The sequence below is a fragment of the Anoplopoma fimbria genome, chromosome 22 (assembly GCF_027596085.1).
Source record: "Anoplopoma fimbria isolate UVic2021 breed Golden Eagle Sablefish chromosome 22, Afim_UVic_2022, whole genome shotgun sequence".
NCBI classification, from domain to species: Eukaryota; Metazoa; Chordata; class Actinopteri; order Perciformes; family Anoplopomatidae; genus Anoplopoma; species Anoplopoma fimbria.
The window spans coordinates 9300924-9319933 of NC_072470.1; the positions used below are offsets into that span (position 1 = coordinate 9300924).

Genomic DNA, 19010 nt, shown 5'->3' on the forward strand with positions numbered 1-19010 from the left:
CAGACTTTCCCATGAATATAAATCTGTAATTTTTTTTGCGTTTTACAGCATTTCATGTTCAAATTCATAGAATAAACCTTCTTTCACTAAATGGCTGCTAAACCCATCAGTCCATTATTCTACTGCTGTAAGAAATAAGTGAACACCAAGACCAACAAACCTCTGGACACTGCTTCCTCCTCCATACATTAAGTGGTTCAATGAAAAGAAACTCTTGCATCATGTCTGAAGGGATACAGTTACAGGGGGCTTTACCCTCAGGGAAATATAGCGGTGTATTGTTGAGAATAAATGCAACCCAAAGATAAACATGTAGTTCTTAAAAGAGTACAGCCTGAAAAACACAAATCACAACTGTAGAAATATCTCCTTGGCATTTATTTGGAAATGCCGGCATTTGAAATCCAGATTTGGTACAGTACAAGGCTATCCAGTAGAACTGAGATCTAGGCAACAGTGATGGTCCAACAACAGTCATTCAAACTGCAAGTTCATATATTAATACGACTTTTCTTTTTTTTTCAAAGACAGGTTGGTCGAAAGATGATTAATACAAATAAAAATAAAAAAAGGTCAAAGGAAAGCGGTGACGATTTGTCACAACGCTGCAAGAGAAAGAAGACTTCAGTGAAACCTGGTGGAAACTATTTGAATAGATAATAATATTATATTAAATGCCTGACTTGTCTTAATAATCTAGATTCAAATAAATATTTCCTCCAGGTACTGAGGGACATTTTCCAAAAAAAGAGACACAATGAAAGAAAAGAAAATGAGGAATGGTGCGTTTGTACTGATTGAGTTTTTTTTGTATGTTTTCACCCATTTGATGAACAAAAAGGTGTTTTATTCACTGAAGTTTGTGTAAAACAAGCAAAGCATGTCCTGCTTCTTGAAACAGTATATAACATTTAGCAAGAACCCCAACCCATATACACAGAGAAGTGCATCTATACAGGACTCATGTTGATTAATTACATATTACAACCCTGTGAGGATATTATAAGTACATATACGAGGCACGCAGAAATTAAAGATTTATCACCTATTATTAACCTACTTGCAGTAAACATTATATTTGAGGATCCTTTGGGCTGAGTCACCTCTTTCCTCTAATTTGCGAGGATATTGCCGCTATTTTGGCAGTTTGTTTGGTCCGCTGTCGCTTTAATCCGAACGTACGGGTCTGTCGGAGCATCCGTGCAAAGGCTCATGGGACTTCCACAGCACGTGAGGTCTTGCGGTGCTTTCTTCCCGTTTTTTTCCTCGGCCTCCGCTGAATGCGCCGCTCCGACGCCTAAGACATGACTCCGAACACGGGGTTGTGGCGGCAGATGCTCGGCCCGATCTCCTCGTAGTCTTTCTTGGTGTGGCACACTTGGTAAAACTCGGGCTGCCGAAACAGAAATGATCCTGTTAGTGTCATTTCCCTTTACACGTCATAGATAAAGACAATATGCGCGTGTGTGTGTGTGTGTGTGTGTGTGTGTGTGTGTGTGTGATGTGTTAAGTCAACAGAAAACTGACAAAAGTTTACCAGATTCTGGTGCATTTGATAAAAACTTTAGCTTCTTGCTGTGAACATTCTAACATTCAGTTTCTATTTACAAATATTTGTTGATGTCAAAAATATATATAAAAAGCTGCAGCAGGGATGATTATGTGTTGTTAGAGAAGTCGAAAAAAGTGTTTTTATACTCACAGTAGATGCCAGCATTGATCCTCCGAACCAGACAGCGTACCTCTGCATGTGATGAGTGATGACTTGAACATCGATGGGCTTTGGCTACAAAAAAAAAAAAAAAAAAAGAGGATAACTCCGTCAATATTGAAACAAAAAACAACACTTGCTGTAAACTTTTCGGAAGAAGAAGTGTCAACATTTTGTATCATTCAGGTGCCTTCTTGTTTTTGGTATAGACTAAACTATGTACTTGATTTAGTTACTAAATACTAATCATGTTTATAAGATGGTGAATAACAAAGGTCTTTTTTATGAGGCTATCTTCATCCTCACCTTCAACTTGCCGCCGCTCAGCTCTTCGCTCATTTTCAGCCGTGCGTCCACAGTCCTCTTGAGGTCCCTCTGCATGCGTCTGCCAAAGTCCCTGAACATGGTGGAGCCTCCGGAGAGCACAATGTTCTGCGACACAAAGAGGAGGAAGACGTTGATAAATAAACAGACACACAGACTTATTGTTAGAGGGAGTGTAGCTGCTTTAGAGGCTTGTGTTTATCTACCTTGTAGAGCGGACGTCTGGTGTCGATGGGGCAGTTCTGGATGACTTCATCCACCACCTCTGAGATCGGCTGGGTGAACTCTGGGTTAGCAAACTGGACGAGACGGAAGAACAAACCGGTCAATCAAAAATCTGATGATTGTCTCATCAGCTGGCTGGAAATATTGAAAGAAACAAACAAACATGTATACACTGCGACTAAACTATCGTGATGAATTTACCTCCGGGTGGAAGAAGATCTCCGGTCCCAGGAAGCGCTCGTAGCCAACATCGATGGTGAACTCCTTCTTGGAGATGGAGTTGATGCCCGTGTACTGTTTGATCCACTTGGAGGCGTCTGTGTCGTACTTGTTAAACTCCTTCACAAGGTCAGGGCAAACGTAGCTAAACCGCTCCTAAAAAAACAAAAAGAATGCAGTGCAGCTTTTAGTGAATGCATATAGTAATGTGTGGGAATGCAACAAGACAACAAAACCAAATGTTGTATGTTAAAACGCTGGTGAAACATCTTTCTATTTAAAACTTGCAGCGAGTGATATGTTCTGCAGCTGCACTGACATCTAGTGGTCAGACAGAGAAGTGCATAACATGGACACCACAGCACTAACAACCATCTGATGAGGGTATCACTTCCTGTTATGGGGCCTATTTTTTGGCAGGTTTCAGTAAAGAAACAGAACAAGACTAAAAATGCAAGAACATAACAACCTTAAACTGACTTCAAATCAACCCCAGTTTGATGTTTTCTCATTTATACAGAGCTGCAGCAGGTGAGGGTTTAGTGGCAAATTCACATTTGTCATTTTTGCAACACACATTTCTCATTTCTCATTTTTCTCATTTCTCCACTGTGTTTGAAACAAGACGATCTTGGGTGGAGTACCATTTTAAGAGTTAAAAACAATGAGCCACACTTGGCAAAATAAGAAGTTCTTCCTGTTTTGCCACTTTTCATAAATCATCAAATACTGTCTGGGTTGTTATATATTAGCTCAACCAGCTTTTATGTTTCTAAAACGTTTCCACCACTGACCTTGACAGCTTTGGCCGTCTCCAGGGACTGCTCCGGAGGTATCCCCACCTCTCGTTCCCTCAGCAGCTGTTGGGTGAAGTAGGTGATGTCTCGACCAGCGATGGGGATGTGCTTGATGCAGCTGCCGATGACGTAGCCTTCAGCCTGGAATACAAACATGAAATAGTTTAGGGTCGAGAACGAAAAAGGAGCAAAAAGGTAATCCTGTAAAAGCGAGACTCACCACTGGGATGACGTGAGTGACTCCGTCTCCGCTGTCGATCACAGTCCCTGTCAGCGTCCGCTCTCCCACCTGTCTGGATGTCCAGGAGGCAGCCAGCGCCAGGACAGCCTGATGCAGAAAGAGCCATTTTTAATAAAATAAGTAACAATTATCCTGCCCCGTAGAAAAGGTCAGTTAACATTGTGGCAAGAAATTTCAGAAACACTGAATGACGACATTGTGCAGGATTCACACCAAGTGAAACACATAAAACAGACTGTGAAACCTAAAAAGAAGAAGTGAAAATCAGCATTTCCTCATTTAATCTCTGCATCAGATTACATTCTGAGTATAAGAGTCAAATCTTGTTCTATTTTCAGCCCACAAGTCTGGTTTCAAATGTGCCAAAAGGTCTTTTCTCCTTGAGTTTGGCTGGTAGATTTAAGAGGAAATAAATACTGATTGGCTGTTTGGCAATGGGTTCATTTCAGGTGCTGGAATGTTTTAGAAACGTACCTGAACAGCAATGTAGAGACCCGGGACATTGAACGACTCAAACATGATCTCTGCTGTGTACTCTCTGTTTTCTGGTGTGTTGAGAGGAGGCTCTGTCTGGAGAGAGAGAAACACAGACAACTGATGTGAATACAGAATGACTTTAAGCCCCTATTCTACATCTTGTTTTATAGAGAAAAAAAAACTAAGAGACATTTCAATTAAAATAAAAAAAGACTTAATTTAATGTTTTAAAATTGCATTTGAGGTTGTATCTCTTAATAATGTACCCAGCTCTGGTCTTACCAAAAGAAAGTAATGGTCTTCAGGTTCTGCCCGCAGATACTTGAAGATGATCTGCTCCATAAATCTCTCCATAAGGTCCCAGTCCTCCACTATCCCGTGACGGATGGGCCACTGGAAATGAAGAAGGAAAATGTCAGCCTCTTAAATCAGACTGCTTCACAAGATAAAGTCCCTTTCTAGCTCTGTTAAACCGTCCGGTCTACCTTTGTTGCATATGATGGTTTGTCTATGGCTTCATCCCCGATGAAGAAATCCAGGTCATCAACACCCTTCATCATCCTGCGCTGGGCCTGGTCTCCCACCTTGGCTGATTCTTTGATTGCAATACCTAAAGATGATAAAACAAAACATGTGATGATCTCAATAGATTTTCTTATTGTCAACAGTTTCCCAAGAGAAGGCCAAAACTGACTATACGTTTGTTCATCTCTCTGTGCTTTCTGACTTCCCTACTCTTTCTGAGACATTCAAACCCAAGAACGTTAAGATGTTAACCTTTAAAAGCAGGTCACAAATGTCTTGGTCCGTTTTTTTATAAGCTAGGTAATTTCCTAAAACAGCTTGGTACTGTAGTTTTTAGCAGGAATAAATAGTCCATTAGGGACTATTTTCAGCTGTGGACTGATATACAGTATATTGTGTGAGTATTTACAATACACATCTCTGAAATTAAGGACATCTTACTGAAAAGTGTAGCCCCCCCCCCACAATGTCCCCAAATTCTCATAAAAAAAACAAAGCTTTTCTTCACTTCAGGTAAACCAATAAACATACTACTTTTTTTTCATATCAAATGGCAACAAAGCTTAACATAACTGTGCACATATAAATCTCTTTTGCTTCACAAACAGCTTTTCACAATCTGTGTTTTTCTAACTGGTGTCTATCTCATTGGACTGTAGTAAAGGAAGTCAACCTGTAACTGTCATCTTGTTGCAAGGTTCCTCATTTAATTATTACTTTGTTGCCTGAGTTTAGAAATAAAAAATATGGTTCACAACATTAAAAAAACCTCTTAATATGATTTCACTCACTAACTGTATGGAAACATTTGAATAATTGTATTATTAGTCATGAAAAATGAATTTGTATTACACTTTAATATACTTAAACTTGATTTATGTTAAGCTCCAGGTAAAACAACCATCATTTGATGAAAACAAATTCATGTTTTGTGCATTTATTTCCCCCATTCACTCACATGAAGGGATGATGAACTGTGGTTCTGTGTTTCCTGCATAACCAAGCTTTGTGTACCTGCACAAAAAGAGAACAAAGGGTTCAGTTACAGTTGCATCCTTATGGTTAATGTGTAACATTGAGTAACACCCAAAAAAAAATCAGGACACTGGGCTCCCTGCAGGTAGGACTGTGCAGGAAGTAGCATTAGCATCGGTAGCTAGCTGCAGCCAATTGCAACAGCCTTGATAAAAGCAGCATGTAAAACAAAACAGTCGGTCATTTTGTGGTGCTTATATGCAGCTTTAAGTCTCATATGAAACACCACCTATGCACAAACACTCTAACATATGTGGTTCATTAAGGTTATCATCTTTCAGGCTAACCAGCTAGACGGGGCGTTAGCTGGAAGTTTGACAGCCTGTGTGGTCAATGGAAGCCATGCTAATGCTAACTAGCATCTGGTTGTTTTTTCACTTACCCCGTGCCGCAGTCGACAACACAAGCCGGTAGCCGACCAGCCATGCTCGCTCTCCTTTAATCTACCGACAAGAAAACACACCAGGCGGCCCCGATATGAACGGATATCTGTAGGGAGTGATGGTTTCAATCGCAGCAGCCTGAATGAATAGCAGTCACGGCCGACGCAAGAACGCTTCCGGGTTTGGGGAGATTTCTTCTAGTGCGGAGTCAGCAGCTTGGAACGGACACCACTGACCCCTAGCGGACGGGGACTGTCATTGCAGCCGAGTATTGATTTAAATGTTTTGTTGTTTGTTTTTCGGATTAAATGTTAAAAATAAGATATACAGTACCAGTCAAAAGTTTGGACACACCTTCTCATTCAATGGTTTTCCTTTATTTTTTTTTTTATTTTTTTCTACATTGTAGATTAATATTGAAGACTATCCAAACTATGAAGGAACACATATGGAATTATGTGGTAAACAAAGAAATGCTCAACAAACCAGAATATGTTTTATATTTTAGATTCTTCAAAGTAGTTGAATGAGAAGGCGTGTCCAAACTTTTGACTGGTACTGTATAAGAAAATATATCACTGTTAAATAAGGGCTACAATGTTTAGTAGCATGTCTTAAAGTTCTGATGTGTTTTTGTGTTGTGTTTCAGGAAGACTCAAAGCTTGGAAGGCTGAAGACTTATTTTATTATTTGCAGTCAAATGCAGGGTGGCATACTTTAAAGGCTGTGCTAAAACTACGTGGTAAAATAAAACATATAAAGCATGGAATAATCAGATAAAGAAACATGAAATATAAGTAATAAAATGCTTAAAATACATATTATATGCATACTGAGACTAGAAAAAATAACATAAATAACTTTTTTTAAGTTTACAATGTTAAAAGGAATGCTGCAAGCAGGTCTGTAATTTTTTTCAGTTTTTTTACAGTGATTTTCCATTGAAAAAAATATAGTTACCAACCTCATCTCGCCCTGCTGACTCCACCAGATGATATCCGTGATTTAGGTGTCATCAAAGGCCAGACCAAATGGTCCTCATCCTCCATGAGTGCATGGAAGGCCACTGATAAAGACGATATATGAGCATAAAGGAGCTTTAGGGCTCGATTGTGGCTTCAGAGCGCCTTACCACATTAAGAGCAATCCCAGGGCCTGAGAACATTGGCCCCTTTGTCTTCAGGCGGACTCATCACTCACACAAGAGTCTCTTTACCACGGTCCCTCGGCTCTGCTGCTCCTGATAGAAACAGTCCTCGCTGTGGAGCCGGGCCACTTGATGGAAACTCTCTATCAAGAACTGTAGGAGAAACAATTTGTTTCAGCATCGTCAGAGCTGGAGCAAAATATCCGCTTGGAGGCCGCTATCAAAGAAGGACTTTCCTTTTGTATCAGTGAGACGAATTGTACACAACACAAGTCATGTCTTTTACCCTCTCTATTTAGTTGAATTGAGCAGTACCATCATTTTATAATGATTGTAAACACTATTGGTCTTATCTGGCACTTATCTGAACTTTATTCAGGCTTCACTTGGAGGAATTAAAGCAAATTAAATATGAAATTGAGAGATAAAGCAACAGAAAAATAGGTTAAAAATAATAAAATATAATTAAGAGACTGTAAAAACATTCACAGTCTTTCCGTCATTATATAATCAGCTGCTAGTTTCTGCAAATGTTACATCCCTGTGTGTCACTGTTTTGAATACTAGAGGGCACCAGTGCTCTCAGAACAACAGAGACCACTGAGCCACTTACCGTAATAACATACAAAATAAACTGTTTCAAGAGAGGTGTAATGTATTTAACACTAGTCTGATGCTTGTTAACTTTACTGATTCATTTCCCCTTTGCACCGCTGCAACTTTGGGGCGGTATTTAATTGTGTTTACTTTTCTTTTATTGGCCTTATACTTACTGGAATGAATATCTGTGATGCTGCACTAAAGTGGATTGGAGTTAAAGTCTTGTGAAGTAGTTTCTTGTTTCAGTATATCTGCTAAGTCATCACATTTAGGAAGATTGTTGAAGCCCAACCACTTTTCCTCACATCCAATGCAATATGTTTAATGGAACTTGAAGTTTAATAGAATTTATATTAATTCAGCCATTCAATCAAAAGCGAAATAAGCCAGATAATCATAACATCTAATGGAAATAAATGAGATTAGATGCATTTAAATGATCTCTGGTTCGGTATAACTATATAGAATGAACACCATCTATATATCTGAACTGAGGGTAATTGAATCTCTGGAGGGTTTTTGATTCGTTAGTCCGGCGCTCTGTAACCGCCCACACCACAATAGATCATTACCCCCTCATTTCCAATACTCATGGCCTACACAGTAAACAAAGTAGACGAGTCGAGGTCCCTCATCAACTGAAGTATTTCCACAGCCAGAGCCCTTATGTGGATGTGGATGCTCACATGTCATTAGAGCAGAGAAGGCCGAGGTGGGCCTTATTATTTTTAATAATCCCCTGTTTTTGCTGCTTCTTAATCCTGGGAGATCTGCAGTCGACACTTCCCCTTTGTGATGGTCAGTCCTGACTCCTTCCTCCTCCTCTCTTCCTCCTCCATCGCTTAATGATGCTCTGTCATACAGGCGCGCCCTCACACTGCAGGATGCCTTTGCTGGAAATAGACCTTAAAGTTTAAACTGTAATTGACACAATTGAGGATTAACTCAGTCATTTAAAAACACTAAAGTCATCTGTGTTCGTAGCTCTGGTCCAAACATATTTCTCGTCTCTCTGCAGAGTAAATTTTATGGTGGACTGCAGGATTTTTCCAGTGGGAGCTGCTCTATTGTGTTTTTTAACAATGCACTGCTGCATTGTTAGGGAAATCATTGTAAATGGTCACATGGTAGCATCTTTATGACTCTTACAAGTCGATCATCGCTGACACTCATCACAGTCACAGCTGGACTATCAAGTTTCTGTCTCCGTCTTTAAAATAGCGAGATATAATTCCAGTTTCAATTTACCAGTTTAGGAGCTGACAGATCTTGAATAGTTCGATATCACAATACATTGCCTGAAGCCTCTGCACATCTCTCATATCTCATCTTTGCAGAATTACCTGGATTTCTACTGCTAGAAAAAAGCAGCCGTTGTAAGAGGGGTGTAATACAGAGTGGATTATGTCTGATCTGTATTCACTGCTCATTCTGACCAAACCTTAATCTTCTGTTTCACATAAGGCTTTTATCTGTTTCGGTGCAGGATGTGCAATGACGGTATTTTAGTAATTAACATTGCAAACAGGTAGAGGCAAGCATGCACAGTAAGAAAGGCTGTCATATATGCATACTCATTTGGAAACGACGGAGGTTGCACAGTGCACAATATAATCAATAGATGATTCATTCAGTAGCATACTGAAATGTAGCGAATTTAATAAAACACCCGTTCCACGGCTGTGTGAAGGTTAAAGTCACGGAGAACATTTAGGCCCAAATACCCTCCCAGGAACCACCAGCAGTGCTGGATTTCATTTTACCAGAGTCAAATAAAGTCACCCTCTCTCTCGAAAATGCCCAAAATTGATGCATTATATCTTTGGTGATTCCTAATGTTGAAAAGGCTGCATGTGGAGGATGTTGCAGGTAAAATGCTAAGTAAGTCAAATAATGTGTAAAATGATTTAAACAGTGCTCCACCTGATACATATGCTGCTTTTTCTCGGTTTAATCATGAAGGAAAAGGTGGTAACGTTGCAATATTCAACTTAATCAAAAGATGGCTGCATTATTTGGAGTATTTTGTAGAGTTTACAGCTCCTATTGCTCCCTTTAGTTTCTTAAAAATGAACTATTATAAGATTTGGTACTTATTAAGGAAACATTGGGATACTTGCTAGGATAACATAGAAATTATTTTTTCTCAGACGTTTCCAGTTCCCCTGGAAACCAACAACTTCTATTCAGTACTATATGACTTTATTCGTTACTGGAACCTCCTTAGACAATCACTGTAACAGTCAAACATGATGTATGGGGCTTTTTGCTGCTGACTGAAAACATGCCATCTAGAAACGCGACGGGTCAGTTTTTCTGCAACATTTATTTACATCACATATTAGCAGAATACAGTGTAACTCTTCACAGAAGACCAGTCAAACAAACTGCCATGAATATTTATCGGATGGTGCATCTCTTTCTGAAATCGTATTTCTGTTCCGTCAAATGAGGCTCTGAAATAAGTCTTATAATATTTGTCAATATACAACATTCTGTCTTGGCTTAAGACCATTAAAATCATCATGTTTAGCATCAATACACAGTTTGAAGACTGCCTTATTGATGTCTCCAACTAAATATGATACTGTACAGATTGGAAAAAAGAAAAAAAAGAATGATGGCAGCCAAATAAAACTTCATAAAAGGCAAATAAATAATTTGTATGGAGCCTAAAGCATTTCTCTAGTGAGAATATATTTGTGCTTTTAGCTTGTTCTTATGTCTATATGATATAAATTGTACAACTCATTGTACCAGGTGTCTCCAAGTTTAGCTCTTAGACTATTCAATATCTCAAAACATGGAACATTAAAGTCTAATTAATACATCTAATCAGCCTCTAGTGTGATAGAATCAGCTTTTGAGGGAGGATTAAAAAGCAATAACACAAATAGCTTTTCCAAATCCATCTCAGCATCTCACATATTCCAAGTAGTAAAATGTTAATCAATACTGTACGTCAGTGGAAAATATGCACATATATGATTATTAATATGCGGCCAGAGCGAGACCTAAGAACCCTTCAAATTCACATTTGACTCAATCAAAGGGCCTTCTTCATCACATATGAGGACTGTAAGTATATTTTGGATTTGTGATGTCAGTTCTGTCCAAATCCATTCAAAATATAAAAATTCTGAACAACAACAGCTTTAACAAGCAAGAAAAACTATACATCAACAAAAGCCCACAAAGTAAAAGCTTAGAGATATCATTTTCTACAATAACTTCTACCAGAACCTTAACGACCAGAAAATAACTTCAGAGCAGGTTTCTCACAAAACGCTCCACTTCACAAAAAGCAAAGAAGGTGAGAGATGCATCGACTGCATGGTCCTTCTCTTGCAAAGACAGAAATAAATGATTCAGAACGCTCCATATACTTCGGCCTCCTCAGTTTTGCAGTCTCATTCTCAGTAGTTACGCTGTTATATCGATCAGATTAACAGTTTTTCTCGACGCTGAGAGGATACAAAACCTGTGTGACGTCCAAATCTGCTGCTTCAGTGTATCACAGCAGTGATCGCAGGTCCGGCTCCAAGGTGAAACTATGTCAATGAAAATGTGCATAAATGATCAGTGTATGCTGTAGATTTCCCTTAAAGGAATATTTTGGAAAATATGTTTATTCAGCTCCCAGATCTGTCCATTAAAAATAAGACCTGTTAGCTTAGCATATTAGCACAAAGACAGAAAAAGATAACAAAGTCAACCTCCAATCTCACTAAATGACAAATTCTATCCTGTGTTTAATCCATAAATAAAATCAAGTTTAAAAATTATAATTCTCTATTTAGGTTCGTTAAAAACATTAATGCTGTTTTTACAATTTTTGTTAAGGATTAAACAACAATATAATGTGTCAATGAGTGCTTTGTTGCCTTCATCCCGAGCTAGGCTAGCCGTTTCCCCCGTTTCAAGTCTTTGTGCTAAGCTAAGCTAACCAGTCACTGACAATAGCCTTAAACTTTTAACAGATAGACGTAATAGTGGTATTGATTTTCGCTACGCACTCTCCACCAGAAAGTGATAAAAGGGTTTCCCAAATGTATAACCGGTCCTTTAATTGTGACCTTCACTGATGCATTTTTTTGTGTATTTGTCACCAATAGAGGGTAAATTACATCCTTGAATTAAAACATATTTATCGTGTTTAGCAACCTGATTTGACATGACTCCCTCTCCTGCTGTGAAAACCTTTAACCTTACAGCATGACATGCCAAGATTCTACTTTTGACTAAATTACCCAAAAAACAAGAGCAACAAAGTGAGGTTTCTTTTCTTTTTTGGGACTAAAGAAAACAAACTGTGGAGATGTGATGTGATCCTCAGTCTACGTCACAGACAGGAGCATCAGCAGCGGCAGGAAGAAGGTCATGAAGAGGTGAAGGGGCTGGTTGGACGTGGCCGCCGACAGGACTGGGCGTTTCCTCCTGGGCCCGTTGCAGAGCGGGGTGTTGCAGCAGGAGATGCAGACTGAGTTCAGCCTGCCGGTGCAGAACTGCTGGTAGCCGGAGGAGGCGATGAGGCAAGCTCCAGAGGAGGCACAGGACTTCCGATAATGTATTCCTGTTGAAAAAACACACAAACAAAAATCTTAAGTGTGTCCAGACAGAACGCACAGTTAGAGGCCATTAATCCAGCTTTGAGTTTTGTGCATGTTGAAAAATAAAAGCACAGACTGAATAGAAAAGTGCTGTAATTAAATTGCTTAGATTGAAGATGTAACATATAAGAGCCTTGTGTGTTGCATTGCTGCAGCATTTTATTGCACTGCAGGGCTATGGAGCTATTGACTTCCTGTCTGCTCTTATTAACTGATGTTTGTCAGCGTGGTACATGTCCCAACAATTTGTATGCTTGTATGAAGAGGAAAAACTCATATTCTGTTAGGCTGTAACTTTTATTATTGCACTCCAGAGCCACAGTTGTCCATCTAGTAGCCTATGGGGCGGCTGTGGCACATGAGGTAGAGCGCTTGACCGGCAACCACAAGGTCGGTGGCTCAAACCCCTCTACAGGCAACATGCCGAGGTGTCCTTGAGCGAGACACCCAACCCCAAAATTGCTCCCCGGGCGCTTCATTGCAGCCCACTGCTCCTCCGGGATGGGTCAAATGCAGAGAACCGAATTTCCCCATTGTGGGACTAATAAAGGCTTAATTATTATTATTATTATTATATCTTAGCATTATTTAATCTGTGTTTCTCGGCATGTTGTAGCAGTACAAGGTGTTTTATCATTTGAGTGCTGTTCTTATTGTGTTATTTATCTTGTGTTTGCTGCAAATTAAATTTCCCCGTACTGGACAGGAAAAAGTTTAGATTAAATTGAGATGCATTCGATCTCTCTAGGCAGAACGTTCCATTATCTGTCGATGCTTTTTCTTGATGAAGGAGGAGAAATATGTACAGCTTCGTCTATGATAGTCTTTGTGTTTGTCATACACATGTTTCTGCAAAGAGCATCAGCACTCAGCTGTTGTGTCTCACAAGGAAAAGCATAAAGTTAACGTGGGTAGCGCTGCAGGTTCAATGTCTTACTCAAGGACATCACACAAAGCTACTGTTGCAGCCATTGCACCTGCAAAATTCAAATTACAAGATAGCGTGTCTAACCATGAAGCCACCTGTCTGATATGACATATGTAAATGAGTCACCTTACCAAACAGGATACCCACACTCAAGCTGTTCTCTTGCTTCAGAATTTGAGCTAAATGCTTAAACTGCTCACATTTACCTGCTGAAGTTGTGGATGCTGCACAGATATCTATGTGTCCTTGAATTGTGAGGTAAACAAAAGCAGGCTTCTCATTTCTAACAGGATATTAGATTTTTTTTGTCATAAAAGACAACTTCCCCTGGCTGTGGCTAGCTAGCTAGCAAATGAAGCTAACATTAGCTCCATGACTTTGTTTCAAAATGCTGTGTAGTTGAATATTTTAGTAAAGTCAGCCTCATTGATCCTTCATCTGACTGAGTTAAAGTTAGAATCTGTGGCTCTGAGATATCAGTAGCCTAGCTGTGCTGTGTATTGATGAAATAACGGCGCTGTCCGTGGTGCTGAAGTAGGATTTGTAATAGTGGCTGCAGGAAAATACTACACAGTAAATGTGCAAGTTGTGAACAGGGCTGCTTTAGTTAACATAACCTTATAACCACATAAAGAAATGCAAGCAAGTTAATACATAATGCAAATTATTATTATAGAGCACATAAACACAGCATTCTTTATATTTTTTGCTCTTGTATTTCTGGTTTGGAATGGCTGAAAAAGGACAACACCATCCAAATTCCCAAAACGTTTGAGTCGGCGCCCTACAGGCTGAACCGTTTTATTTTCTATAACACGGTGCAAAACTAATCTAATGTTGTGTCGGCGGCAGCTGAAGGAAAGTCTCTTCTCTCTGACGAATGAGCCAAATAAAGTGGTCCAGGGAGATAGTGTTCACGGGGATGATGCCAGAGATGTCTGGTATAAAAGTGAGCATGACAATAAAAAACAACGGAGGGCCTCACATACCTGTGTGTAGGTGTGCAATGCATCATGGAAAACTGATGTGTTACACTGTCTGATACTGTTCTCTGCAAGTGTCTGACTTCTATCCACACATCAATCAATACAACTCTCTCCATCTTTGAAGCAGAGCAAAGGCACAAAATAATAGATAACACTATTTATTACCCTGAAAAAAAAAGCTCTGGAGATTTGTTGTGACCTATACTCAGCCTCTTCTGCCAGGTGAGTAAGTCAGAAATACCAGGATTTAAAGGTGTTTGGAGTGAGGGAAAAAGGTGAGGAGTCATTTTCAAATGCCAACAGGCGCAAACTTCACAGCTGATTTAATCTGCTGTTTATGTAGGCTGCTGCGCTTGCATGACTTTTAATAAATGTCACATTACAGCAAAAAAATTTTTTATAAGTGATATAATTTCAACCTGCTGATTTCCAGACAACCTTGTTTATGACTGCGTCCCAGGTTGTACCAGCTGAGACATCAGAGTTTATGTTTGCCCGCCCCGTTGCACATCAACAAAATTGCAAGTGCTTTGCGACTTAATAACGTTGCCTAACCCTCATCTGAATGGCAAAGAAATAAAATCTAATTCTCAGAGGTCGAATAGCTTCCGAGTGCTGTTTGTTCAGCTCCGGCTCCGGTTTCTAGACCGTCACCTTTCCTCTGCAGATGAATAGGAACTCTTCTTGGATACAGGTTTAAACGTTCACTTACCATCAGGTTTGACCAGAACCTCCTTCTGGCACATGTCCTGTACATTGACGGTGCAGTTGACGATGTAGTCTGGCGTGGAGCAGTCATTTTGCTTCATCTCCTCACACTGGTAGCACTGGATCTGAAGGGCATCTCCTGAAAGAGTGCAATATATTCAAGCATTAGTGGCATCGCAGATAATGGAGCCCTGAAGAGTGTTTTTTTTCCTATGAATACTGTAGATAAAAGAGATTCTTCTAGATATGAGAGAAGAATTTGATTGAAGCAACATCTGGTATATGTCAAATGCAGAATATAAATGTGCAGAATATTGGAACATGGCCATAGAAGCACAAATGTTTGCTTATGTGCAAAGTTTACAGCTGACAGTAACTCTCGCATTCCTTGGTTAAAGGAAAAGCTTGGAATATTCGCTCTCTTGCAGATATTTTGATGAGAAGACAACTGGCACTCCTATATCTGTAAATCAGCCAGCTGCCAGTTAGCTTAGCTTAGCATAAAGACTGGAAACGGGTTGGAAAGGCTAGCCTGGCTCTGTCCAAAGGTAGCAAAATCCACCTACAAGCACTTCTAAAAACTCACAAATTAACATGTCATGACTTGTTGGTTTAATACGAACAAGAAGAGTACAAGAAAACCAACAACAGGCTCCAGCTTAATTATACTCGCCCTCCTCTGCACAACTTCAATGTCACCTATTCCCTCTTTTCTCCATGTTGTCCTTTCTTGTGTGCAGAGTGCATTTATAACTGCCCACCATATCAGAATCTGAATCAGAATTAGCTTTATTGGCCGTGAATTCATACGCATACAAGGAATTTGACTCAGTTTTCCTGTTGTTCAACGTTCATGCACAGAAATAGACAAATGAACAAAAAGAAAGGAGAACAAAGTAGAACAAAGTAAAACAAAGGTAAGCAAGACCATTTAACTACTCTGTATGAATATAAATATATACAAAAGCATATATATGAACATAAAACACAACAACAATAACAATGAAATGGAGGTAATGGTGCAAAATGGAGGTAATAGTGCAGCATGACTGATGAAGTGTTCATCAGAGTGACGGCAAAAGTGCTTTTCTCACATTTTGTGCATCTGTAGGCTACACTCCTTTTTTTCTTCTTGTTTTCTTAGAGTCAAGCAGCCGAGGCTTTTATAGATTTAGCTTTGTGCAAGAGCCTTTGATGGTGTTACACCTCAAACAAGACTAATGGCGCTCCACGATACTGCAATGTCATCTTCTCTGTCTTTTTGCACGGAGACATTACGCCCGCCAGCATAAGGGCAGTGCCAAGGCTTCGTGACTTTACAAAGCACAAGAGCAAGTCATTCGCCAAGTGTCATCTTTGGTGCTTTCCAGCCGTATCTGTTGGCTGTGTCATAAGTGTCAACACAGAGGTTATAGATTTACACATTGAAGTGAGAAGAAGCTGTAAAGAAAGACTTCCCTTTAAACCCATGGATTTTTATAGGTGATAAAGATCCATTTACAATACAATTCAGCCAGTGTAGAGATTGTTGGTGTGAATTCTCATCCCCTGAGGTAGTAAAACTGTGAGTGTGTGACCGCTACCACGTCTTCTCGTAAAGATAATATACAGCACTTCGCGCAGCTTTTTGTGAATTTCATGTGATGCTCTTAAAGCTGCCTGGATGGGCTTTTCTTATTGCCTGAAACATCGTCATTAATATGAGTTTTATCCTCATTCTGTCTCACAGAAAGGGTGAAACGTCTGCAGAAATCAAGCTATGGGACCTGAATAGGAGAGAGTGTCATGTCTATAGTCAAAGGATAATTTTTTTGCAGACACTATGTGTGCTGTGCAATACCCCTCTGCAATATGCATGACATATTCTCACTGGCAACTCATCATTGCATCATAGGTAAAGGGGGAAGCCTTGAATTTTATTGAACCTCTGAATGATTTTCAAAGAGAGCTGAGAATTAAAAGTTCCTTATTGCAAGTAATTACATCAGTCAGTGTTAATTGGTACACTGGATTGTTGCCTGCCAGGTTCAATTAGTATTTCTAAAAGATATCAGCTTCATAGGGATGCATTCAATTAAAACTATTTCTAAATATCCCACACAGGCGTGCGGTCCCCACTGATAAATGTTGGTAGTGTAATTATTGAAATGGCACCAAACATTAATCTCAACTCTGACAGCGCCAATAAAAGCATCTGATAAAGGTCCAAGTATAACATCACAACCCCAGCCTAATTACTTTAAACCAAGCAAATGCCTGAAAGCTCCATCCATCACCTCAGAGGAGATTGCGTGAATACAAATAACTTATTTGGGGGAATATCAGTCATACTGGAGGGCAAGATTCTTATCAGTTTTATCAGAAAATTGCTCTAAAAATGTGTTTTTTCCACAACAGAAAACAGATGATGATATAAACTAAACTAAATAATTTACACCTTCATACAGAAGGTGTAAAAACCAATATCTTCTCATCATAATCTCATTAACCGCAATCACTTTAGGCACAACAAAACAATGGAATAAAATCAGACACAGCTGTAGGAGCAGCTCTGGAAACTGGAGCACATCTCATGCAGGTCTCTTGTAAAAAATACTCTGAAGATAAAATATAAAAATATGAGTGCCAGCTACTTAAAACAGAGCAAAATGCCTAAAAAAAAAGCAGCATCCTAAAATGATTTGCCAACAATTGCATAAAGGCAAGAATTCTGCATCAACCAAAGAAATTAGAAACAACCATCTCGTGATAATCACATGTTTAAGGTTGTTTTTGTGTTGAATATGTGTTTCTATCTGTTCCACCTCTGTGCCAAATCAAGCAGCATAAACGTAACATGATTGTTAATTTAATGTCCGTTATTTAGGTTCCTTAAGTTTTCCCAAAAGTAAATAAAGTCATCTAGTGAATTATGCAGATCTAGATGTCTGATTTTACGCACAGAGTGAGGTAATCAGTTACCAAGAGGCAACAATGGCATCGACACAAAGGCATTTAGGAGCAGTACATTAAATGGTTTAAAATACATAAATGTAGATAAAAAAAAAAAGGAAGTATATCCAAGCACTTGTTTTAGCTGAGCTCCAGACTGCGACCTCACGCCAATGACAGAACTTGCACCTACCTGCGTCGAGAAGGACTCCAAATAAAGTCACAAAAACGAGAAGACGCATCCTCTCCCAAAAGACGCTCCGAGGGGAAACATCAGACCAAAGCAACTTGTTCAGACGGGGGCGAGGAGGACAAACCACCGCGGAGGAAGCCCAGACACGGATGCACTCATCCTCTCTGCTGGCTGCAAAGGGTGACAGCAAAAAGCTCCGCAAAGTGTGAGTGAGTCTTTTCTCTCCAGCGCATCTGGACACACATCCAGAGAAATCATAACGCGAAACCACGTGATGGGAGCTCGTAGTTTGCATTTTTTTCCACCCCAGTATCATTTTGTATTTTCAGTCAGTTTGTCTTCATAGTTTGATTTTTTTATAGATATTTGGCATTTTCTGGTTTTGTGACATTTGAATCATATTTTTCTGATGGAAAGTTTGAAAGCTTTTCCTTATTTCCTTCCTATATATATATTTCACTTCAAGATGTATTAAGGAAACAGAGTGACCTTTAACATTATTAAGGATACTTTGGTTGATTGTGCTTTACTTTAATACTTAAAGTAGTGACGAGAAAGCCTCTTTGCTTCCTTTTATCAACTGTTATAGTGTATTCTTAAAAAATCATACAGAAGTATTTTGAGACTTTCAGCCTTATTACTTTGGCTTTGTTGTATGTCTAATTCTTAATGTATTTATTAGGGTTTTCCATGTCATGACTGCTATATATTTCCTTAATTTCACAATGGTGGTCACTACTGACTTAAGTGGTATTTTAATGGATTGTATTTACTCTTCTCTCTGCTCCTTTGAGAGTTATATGTGAATAGATTAGTGCACTCTAAGCTGTTTTACCTCAGTGTAATATGTGCACTGTTTTTTAAACACATTCTACTGCTGTTTACTTTGAATGTATTTTGTGATCAATACAACATATTGAGCCTATTACTGCACGTAGAGCCAGAAATCATCCACGCGTCCATAAACTAA

The 19010-nt window shown here is 39.3% G+C and overlaps 2 protein-coding genes across 2 annotated transcripts; both read right to left on the reverse strand.

Moving 5' to 3' along the window:
- Positions 1-347: 347 nt before the first annotated feature.
- On the reverse strand, positions 348-6118 carry LOC129111696 (actin-related protein 3). The gene is made up of 12 exons (XM_054623760.1): positions 5937-6118; positions 5478-5533; positions 4480-4604; positions 4277-4387; positions 3992-4087; positions 3497-3604; positions 3274-3417; positions 2462-2635; positions 2242-2334; positions 2018-2143; positions 1703-1786; positions 348-1393 (listed from the first exon to the last, which is right to left on the reverse strand). Exons 1-12 carry the CDS (start codon positions 5978-5980, stop codon positions 1298-1300), a joined length of 1257 nt encoding a protein of 418 aa, XP_054479735.1. The 5' UTR covers positions 5981-6118; the 3' UTR covers positions 348-1297.
- A 5903-nt stretch (positions 6119-12021) lies between these two features.
- On the reverse strand, positions 12022-18089 carry LOC129111972 (ly6/PLAUR domain-containing protein 1-like). The gene is made up of 3 exons (XM_054624138.1): positions 18041-18089; positions 14921-15055; positions 12022-12257 (listed from the first exon to the last, which is right to left on the reverse strand). The coding sequence occupies exons 1-3, from the start codon at positions 18087-18089 to the stop codon at positions 12022-12024; spliced, it is 420 nt and encodes a 139-aa protein (XP_054480113.1).
- Between the last annotated feature and the right edge of the window lie 921 nt (positions 18090-19010).